At 35.6% G+C, this 9,167-nt stretch overlaps 1 protein-coding gene across 1 annotated transcript; it reads left to right on the plus strand.

Annotated features, from left to right (window-relative positions):
• The first annotated feature begins 5,112 nt into the window (after nt 1-5,112).
• LOC122312365 lies at nt 5,113-8,956 on the plus strand. Its single transcript, XM_043126943.1, has 3 exons — nt 5,113-5,684; nt 6,232-6,362; nt 7,850-8,956. The coding sequence occupies exons 1-3, from the start codon at nt 5,478-5,480 to the stop codon at nt 8,643-8,645; spliced, it is 1,134 nt and encodes a 377-aa protein (XP_042982877.1). The 5' UTR covers nt 5,113-5,477; the 3' UTR covers nt 8,646-8,956.
• The last annotated feature ends 211 nt before the right edge of the window (nt 8,957-9,167 follow it).

Genomic DNA, 9,167 nt, shown 5'->3' on the forward strand with positions numbered 1-9,167 from the left:
TCAGACTACATCAGTCGGCATGGTCCTCAACACCTTGGGTTAGGTGTCCAAAAGCACTTTGGGGTCACTAGCCGCTCACTTTATGTGGTGGGACCCCCCACTTGTATTTATATATATATATATATATATATATAATTTAAATATGTGACGCCCCTAGCCTCAATTTGGGATTAGACGGTGATTGAAACATTAGGACATGTAATACAAGGCTACATACCCCGTATATGATAGTTAAGAAGCAATGCACCTATTAATCTAACAGTATGAAGTAAATTGCAATGGAAATTCTACTTAGGTCAGATGGTAAAATAAATATCATGATACCAAAGTAAAATATCCCTAAAGATCAAATTTCATAAAATATTCTAAACAACATAATTGTTTAAAAAAGATTCCCAAAATACTAGACCATCATTTTTAAGTCAGCAAAATATTGGTCCTTTTTCTAAATCTTAATGGTCCCTTGCAAAACGTCTTCTTGCTAGGCCATTCCTACTTGGACTTGTCCTAGTTCATAATCATCTTTAGCTCCTCGAAGAGCTGCAAAACTTCAGCAATGAAATGGTCGACGGCTTCCAACATCTCCAAAATAGATGGCTCTAATGAGCTTACAGGGCTCTTCAGGGTCTCCCTAAGTACTTGAGGAGTTCGTCCTTTGCGCTTCCTCATGGTTTTCTTCTTGGGATTTTGTTATAACTTTTACTATTCCAAGTGGGGAATGGTAGTGAAAACTACCATAGTAAGATTTCAAAAATCTTAGTAAGTAAACAAGTAACCTACAATAGATATCATAATCATACGAGAGTAAACTATAATGATGCATGGACATGTACTTTTACTTATGCACTTTGACCTTAAAAAACACAACGTGTAACAGAGCTTTTTATAACTTTTTCATAAAACATCTTTTCATCTTTTCATTCTTAAACATTAAACATACATATGAGCTCAGGTTCTTATTCATATAACATGGTATAGCATGTCTTTGAGCTCAAGGCCTTATTCTTAACTTTAAACATATGAATGGATACCTCACGACTCCCTTATGCACCATGTGTTCCCCGCTAGTTATTGCATCAAGCTTTGGCCCACTTTGACCAAAGTAACTACATCTTATTCTTAATCATACTTAGTATGGCAATTCATCTTTTTGCCTACACCGTATGGCACCCATTAGTTTTATGTGCAACCCCGCTTCGATATCCTTTCCTTTTAGAAACCATTTAAGGCCCGTCAAATGTACTTCGTCGACTCAGGGGCTACCACTCTATTTTAATCACTCTTAAGTGGACAAAGGAGTTCCATTAGGGTATTCCCCCATCCTAGCATTTGGGGTAGCGACAAAACTTTAAATGATTCTTTTCCTTTAAAAATAGTTTTATAAACTCAATGCATGTAACATGGACTATGACACCTTATACTTTTGTGAGACATGTACAAATGCATGCCAAAACTTAACCCAGCTCATACATCATGTAATCATGTAGAACCATATACATTCTGCGTTATAATTTGAAAATTTTAGAACATGCAACCATGTTCTTAATCAAGAATTCCAAGGCATTTGAATAACAAACAAGGAATAAAGCACTTATATTTTTACATATACTATGCATGGCTAAAACATGCAAACCCTAATATGCATGGATATTCATTTTATGCACTTAAAACTTCAAACATACATTGATAACACATTACTCATAGTCATAGTCGAAACATGTCAACAATTGAAATGCACAATACACAATCTTTTCATAAACTTAGAATTTTCTAATGTATTCAGTTGAGCATCACTAATAAACATACATATATATAGCCGAATCATGCATGTGAACATACATATGGAAAAGCAAATATTTCATGGACTTAAACCTCTAATGGATTCAGTTAGGCATCATGTATTCATAAACACATTAAAGCATGCAAGTCTGAACACTAGATGTGGCATCACATCTCATTTTCATTATGTAAATCAAGTAACAACAAACCAATCAAATACCATCGCAACAGATACTCAAAGAAAACTAAATATAAGGCATGATCAAATCAATCATAAATAAACAAGTTCTCATGTCATATACATAGAATATCCTAGTAAGTTACTTACAAAAATCCAACATCCAATAAAATAAGCAAGCTGTAAAATATAGTATAATACTCATAAGAATCGACTCCTCATAAACCCTAATCTATTCATAAGTGAGTGAGTGAGTGTACTCTAGTTTTTTCTTTAAGACAAGAAAACTCTAGTCTTTGAGGTTCTTCTATAGGTCCGAAAGAATAAAATCCCTCGTTTTCAAATGAACGCTTAGGTCGTGACCTTCCTTCATCTCAAAAGTATTCATCCTCAAAATTTAACCAAAAGATAGTTTGGATTTTCATTCTTTGAAGAAGAAAATCCTAATCATCCGAGTTTATATGTGTGTGTGCATGTGTGGAAATTCTCATAACAACAGAAAGCATTTCCTTTCTCTTAGTCGTGTGTGTGTCTTAATCATTTATTCATGAAGAACTTATGGAATCCAAAACATTCCCTCTCTTGGCCGTGTGTGAGAAACAAGAAAAAAGTGTTTAGTTTTCCTTACCTCGTGGCTTTCCCTTGGTGGATGATGACTCTAACTTGTAAGCACTTAGAACAATGCTTAAGTAGATGGAAGGTGGCATGAATGGTGTTTGGCTAAAGAGAAAATGGTAGAGAGTAGAGAGAAAGTGAGTGATCGAAAATGTCTAAGTTTTTCTTCAAAAAAACCAAAAAGACTCTTGGTTTTTCGGCTCCTCCTTATAGGCATGATTTCCCTATAGAAAAATCTTAAACTTGGTGAATGGATGCCAAATGGCATCACTACCATGTGTGTCTATTTCCCTTCCCCCATCATTAGATTATGTTGAGAACCAAAAGCTAACTTTTGGACAAGTGTTGTGTGGGTTACCCAAACTGAAACCCTAATTCCTCTTAGGCCCTTCTCCAAGTGTCTATATCTAGTGGCAAGAGGGTAAATCTCCAAATCCTAAATCATTCTTAAAGCTTTACTTGTGTGCATGCTTGCCAAGTGGCAAATGAAGTGCGTGTGTGTGTGTAGGTGGTTGCCGAAATCCCTTCAGCTTCCAAGATAATCTTTCATCTTGCAAAATCTTGGAGAAAGTGTGATTAGGCAATGTGGGTGGCATGCACTCTTCCCTAGTGCCGTCCACATCATGAGCTTCCCACCAAGATTTTTTTAAAAACCCTTAAGCGTGTGGCTCTCCATCTCCTTTGTAGATTTTGTCCCTTCCTAATGCATTTCGCTTCATCTTCTATCTTGTATGCATGACACATGACAAACTTTTTAGAAACTAAAACCCTCTCTCTCTCTGGTTGTCATACCTCTTGTCCCTTGGTCTTCCCTAGGCACCACTTCCCATAACATTATCATTTCCCTTCTAGAAGCCCTTTTCTGCTAGTGACAAGTGTCACGATATCCATTCTTACAAGCAAGTCTTGTTGCATGCACAATACATGGCAAAAAGGTAGGTGATTTTTAAGGGTAAGCGTGTAAGGTTTAAACCCTAAACTCTCTCACCTTTCTTCCCTCAATTCAGTCCAAATTCATCAAGTACTAGTTTGGTGTCCAAATAATTAGGTTAGTTGTGTGCCCTAGTTCCATTGGACTTCAAACCCTAACTCTTCTATAGAGGCCGAATCTCACATGGGCTTGTTGGCCTTTCTCGTGACCTTAGATGCCTAGTGTATCAAGCCTAGGTTCTAATTGGGTTATTCCACCTTGTTAGGCCCAAAATAATACACTAAAATAAATTAAGAGACTTAGCTTATTCCTGGTCGTCACAAAATATATTTTAAAAAATGAAAGTTAATCCTTTGTAGGGATTAGGAATCACATTTTATTAATTTGTTGAGGTGTTGACCTTTAAATTTTAATGAAAAATGCTACATTCACTAAGAATGCATTATTACAAAAGTCACTTATTGATATTTTATTTTATTTTTTTACTTCATTGTTAAGAAAGTGTTTTAAATTGAGTTTGTGAATTTTTTTTTTTAAAAAAAAATTTAAGAGAATAAAAAAATGTATGAAAAAAATGATGACAAAATAAAAAGGCTATTAAGCTTTATCCGTGACCACTCTCATGCGACACCCTCGGTGAGTGTAGCCCGACTAAATTTTAATTGCAGGGGAAAGCACATCCTGGTTTAAGGGATAGGTGCTGCTCAACACAATGAATTTGTTTCCTCAAATTTATTATTCGTGTAAATTATATTTTTATTTTTATTTTCTTTTAAACAGTTTTTAAAAATAATATTATACATCACACTTTCAATTAATTTTTATTCTATTTTATAACATGTGGCATATTTATCATCTAATAAAAGACTATTTAATGGTAATAAATATGTCACATCTAACATTGTGAGATGAAAGTAGAATGATAGTGTGATGTATATCATTTTCTTTGTTAAATATCTTTAAATATTTTTTAAAAATAAAAAAATATACATCACTTCATTAATAGTCATTTTCTTAATTATTAAAAAAATTAAAAATAAAAATTAAAGTAAAATATTCGAACCCAAACAATAATTTTAAGATTGCGTTTGGATGTTGAGTTGAGTTATGAATAGTAACATTTTGTATGTCCCATTGAGATTGGTTTAATTTTTTTAAGGTGAAATGAGTTTAACTTTTTAAGAATGAGAGGGTTTAACATTTGGGTAATACTACTATTTCCCCTCAATTTGCCCACTTGGTGTGCCTTTAGTATAAATTGTAATTTTTTCTTTTTTTGCTTTTTATTTCAAACATTTTTTTAAACATATTTAAATATTTTTAAAAAATAAAAAAAAATTAATATATTAATAATCACTTTCTTAGTCAGTAAATAAAAATAATTAAATATACGAGTGGTCAAAATGATGAGGCAAAATGATAGGATATATAAGTATTATTTTAACTTTTTAACTTGAAATGTGTAAAGTAAGAAGTTGAGATGTGTTTGAAAAATAGTAAATTCTATTAATAATTAATTTAAAATCATTAAAATGAATTGAATTTTGTTCACCAACTTAAATGTAAGCGAAGGGCAAACTCGTATCATTCTCATTTTCCTTTCAAGGGAAATATTTTGGATTATTTGTCAACACCAAACCAAACCGAACCCGACACCAGAGGTACTGCAACTATTGGATAAAATGCTGAACATAAGTACCCTTAATTGAACGAGAGAGATAGCACCCATTTTCGTTCGGTTCATTCAATCTTTCTAGGATAATTTTGGTAAGCAACTTCACGTCGATCGAGAACAAGACACGCCGATCTTGGGGTTTTCTTTTTCCCTTTCTGTTTTCACCGATCTTGGGTTGTTCATTTTCCCAATTCTACAAGGGAATTCGATCGGTGAGCATATTGTGTGTTGATGATCGATGTATAATATAGAGATTAGGAGTGTTTGGGCGGGTTGATTTTGCATTGAGTTGTACGCAGATGGAAAGGGAGAGGCGTAATGGCAGTCATAATTATAACTCTTTTACGGTGCGCTGTAATGGAGGCAGTAGAGATAGAGATATAGAGTCTCTGCCGTTCGCTTCGCCTCCTTCTGCGCTTTCGTCCGGCGGTGCTGTTGGTTACATCGAACACACCGTTTCAAAGCTGGACACTCTCGCCGGGATTGCCATCAAGTACGGCGTCGAGGTAAGCTTGTTCGATTATTCGACTAATATTTCTCTGCTTGATTCATTTATTTTTGTTTGGTGTACTAGCAGTAATAGCAACGATGATTATAATTCTGCTAATGTTGATTCGAAATCGTGTAATTCATCGCCTCCTACGCAATTTCTTGATGATTTTAACTTGTTCCTTCGTAAGGTACACGGACCAATATGGTTAATAATAAGAACTTTCTTGGGGGGCTTTCTTAATCCTCCACCACCCCACACACACCCCCCAACTTCCTTTCTTTGAAATATTTTATGGTTATCGAATAAATATATTTTGGCTACAAATGAGGGAAGAAATAAAACGAAGAAGGAATAAATGTTGGATAGACCGGGGCCGAATGCTGTGTTCTCTCTCTTCTTTCTCTAAGCCGACTTTATGCTTTAGGAGTTTGTATAGCTTCATGTCTTACTCATGGAAGACTTGAGCATTGTATCATTATGTATTCTGAATGCATGTTCACTGACGAGTCTGTCTGGATTAACCTCAGCCTTGTGGTGATTTTCTTTTCTTGGTATCACAGGTCGCTGACATAAAAAAGATGAATGGATTGGTTACAGATTTTCAAATGTTTGCTCTCAAGTCTCTCCAGATTCCATTACCTGGCAGGCATCCTCCATCTCCTTGTTTATCAAATGGTTCCATCACTCCAGGGTATTTACAATTTGCTCACTCCATTCTGTTTTTCCGATAAAGTTCTTGTGCATTTGCTCCTGAACCTTATCTGAGCTTCTTTTCCTTGATATGTTATAAACGTTTGTGCTGCTTGGTTAATTTATTTGTATTAATGATAAACTTATCTCCCGTGACGCACACCCTCACCTTTTTCTTTGTTTTCTTGGTCACTTAATTGGGATTTGTTTAGTTTCCATGTGTTTGTAAGGTAAAAGTTCATCCTGTTTTGCAAGATGTTCTACGAAGAATATTGAATTGCAGAGTGGCAATAGTTTCTCTCTCTCTCTCTCTCTCTCTCTCTCTCTCTCTCTCTCTCTCTCTCTCTCTCTCTCTCTCTCTCTCTCTCTCTCTCTCTCTCTCACTAAGTTTATAATGTAAGATGAGTAATATTCAGGAAAAACGGTATTATTAAGTTGATTTTATTTTTAAATCTTTGTTTTAAAATACTTATAAAACGCAGAATTCTTTCTTTTAATGTATTGGGACTTGTGCTATGGCTGACTTTGGGTGACTGTGTGGCATTTTGGGTGGTGATACCGCAGACATGCGGTGGTAAGGTCAACATGATCAAGATGTCATCGTGGTGGTGGTATTTATGCAATGCCATGGAAGAGTTTAGTGTTTATGATTGTGGTGGTTATTAGGTAGAGGTTTTTTCATATTGGTGTTGCCCGTTGGAAGGTGGACTGGTCAAAGATATGTTGGCAATGACGGTCCTTTGGCAGCAGCACTTTCTGCTGGTGGTGGCGGTGGTGCTTGCAATGGTTCACATTCTTGCTGAAGTTGTCTTCAAACCATTTTTTATGTTTTGTGATGGATTTATTATTATAATTTCTTCGGAAATTAGTTATTAGTGACATAACCATGCTTTGGACCACTTCTATTTTGAAACCTGATTTTTCAATTTTTCTACTTCAAGACCCATGTGTTGGCTTCTTTTTAACCAAGGATCTCGATAGCATTTCTGACAAGTTTTCCTACAAAAGAAAGTTCCTTTCATTTATATTATCTCCCCTCTCTTAACTGACAGAAATGCTGATGTATGTCCGTGATTGAAAATGGGTTAAGCAGGATCTTGAAATAATAAGGAAGGGGAGGGAGGGTTGGGAATGGGTTTCATACCCCATAAAACAGACTTGTGTCCTGCTTGATAGTATACCCCAACATTTGGGATTTTCTGCCTTTAAAACTTGTGTTTCATGTGAGAATTATAGGTCTGATTTTTACTAAATATTTGGAACTTAGTTGTTCTGTAATTCAGTGCTGGAATGACATAATTACTAGCGAAGGAATGGGCCAAGATGGTCTCAAATAGCATTACTCTTTGTATGGGGCTTATCTATTTCAGACTTATACCTAGCATTACTCTTTTTAATAATTAGTTACATGTTTTCATTGTTCATCATAAAATAGAGTATTTTGAACATTTGAACTTTCAGTTTCTGACCATGCTAACTGTTCCACAGACAGAGCAGTTCTGACCACATCCCACCCTGGCGTAGACATGGTGATTTCTTTGAATCATTTCAGTCCCTTGGAGTTAAGTCTCCTCAGCGGAAGGTTTCTCCATCTATTAGCTCTTTACAGGGTTATAACGGACTCAAACTGAGAGGTCAGAAAACCATGCCTGAATGTCTTGAAATGGCTGCCTACAAAAGAGGAGATTCTCAATATTTAGAAGATGGGCCTTTCCCCAGCGCCTCTCTGGTTTCCAACCAATCTTTGAGCCATCACCGGAAGTCTAAAAGTTTAGTTAATGCTTTATTGGATGAGAATGGTGAGCTAGCTGCCACCCTATCTGTTTCAGAAGCTCAGAACGACACTGATAAATGTTGCGAGAAAATGCTCAGAAGGCGTCAGAAGTCTGAAGCTGATTTCACCCATCACACGCCAGAAATGTTGTTGGAGAATAACAGCAATACTGGTGGGTTTCTGGCAAAAACAGGAAAGGGCTTAGCCTTGAGACCCAAAGCAGCAAGCCGAACTACGACAAGTGATTCTGAAGCAGGTGGTTTGAACCCAATACCAATTGGTCTGGGAGATTCTGTTGTGTCTGATGACTTTTCTGGAGTGAAGAAGTCTTCAAGCACATCAAGTTTGCAGGATCAGGACTACAGTAGTGCTTCATCCATATGGACTACTACAAGGTGGAGTCTGAAACCAGATCTGCAGGCCCTTTCGACTGCAGCCATTGCAAAACCAATTTTTGATGGCTTGCCGAAGCCTACACCGGGTCGAAGAAACAAAGCTGCGCTTGACTAGTTAATCTCATCCAACTTAATTTTTAGTTATTTTTATAATTTCAATGTTTTTCAGGCCAGCCGTTGCCAGTGCTTGATGAGTATAGAGAGGTACGACAAACAGTCGATAAGGAAAATGTTATATTGGTTCTGTTCTCTGAAGAACATCTTGCATGTCGGTTAAGGAAACTGACATACAAGAGCCAAGGAAGAGGGATCAAAGAAGCAGATGATGTAATGCGTTCAGCTGATTTTGCAAAAGCCCTCGAAAATTATCCCCAAACATGTAATAAAAATAGAATTTTGCTAAATACAAGTAAAATTGTGTATTAATCTGCGTACTAATACTGATTTTTTCATATTTAAAATTTAAATTAACACTGTTTTCAATAAAATATATATTTTGACCAATCATATTAAATCGGTGCACATATTAGTGCACAGTTATATTTACAACTAAATTTTTTCATAAAAAAATATATCAATTAAATTAGATCGAACTGATTAATATATTTAATATTATTATTTTTTTAAGACATAAAAA

This window comes from Carya illinoinensis, chromosome 6, assembly GCF_018687715.1.
Source record: "Carya illinoinensis cultivar Pawnee chromosome 6, C.illinoinensisPawnee_v1, whole genome shotgun sequence".
Classification (NCBI taxonomy): domain Eukaryota; kingdom Viridiplantae; phylum Streptophyta; class Magnoliopsida; order Fagales; family Juglandaceae; genus Carya; species Carya illinoinensis.

Coding starts and splice junctions, on each gene's coding strand:
- LOC122312365 (XM_043126943.1), top strand. CDS start 5,478: ATGGAAAGGGAGAGGCGTAATGGCAGTCATAATTATAACTCTTTTACG. Junction 5,685..6,231: donor CCATCAAGTACGGCGTCGAG/GTAAGCTTGTTC, acceptor TTGGTATCACAG/GTCGCTGACATAAAAAAGAT. Junction 6,363..7,849: donor AATGGTTCCATCACTCCAGG/GTATTTACAATT, acceptor ACTGTTCCACAG/ACAGAGCAGTTCTGACCACA.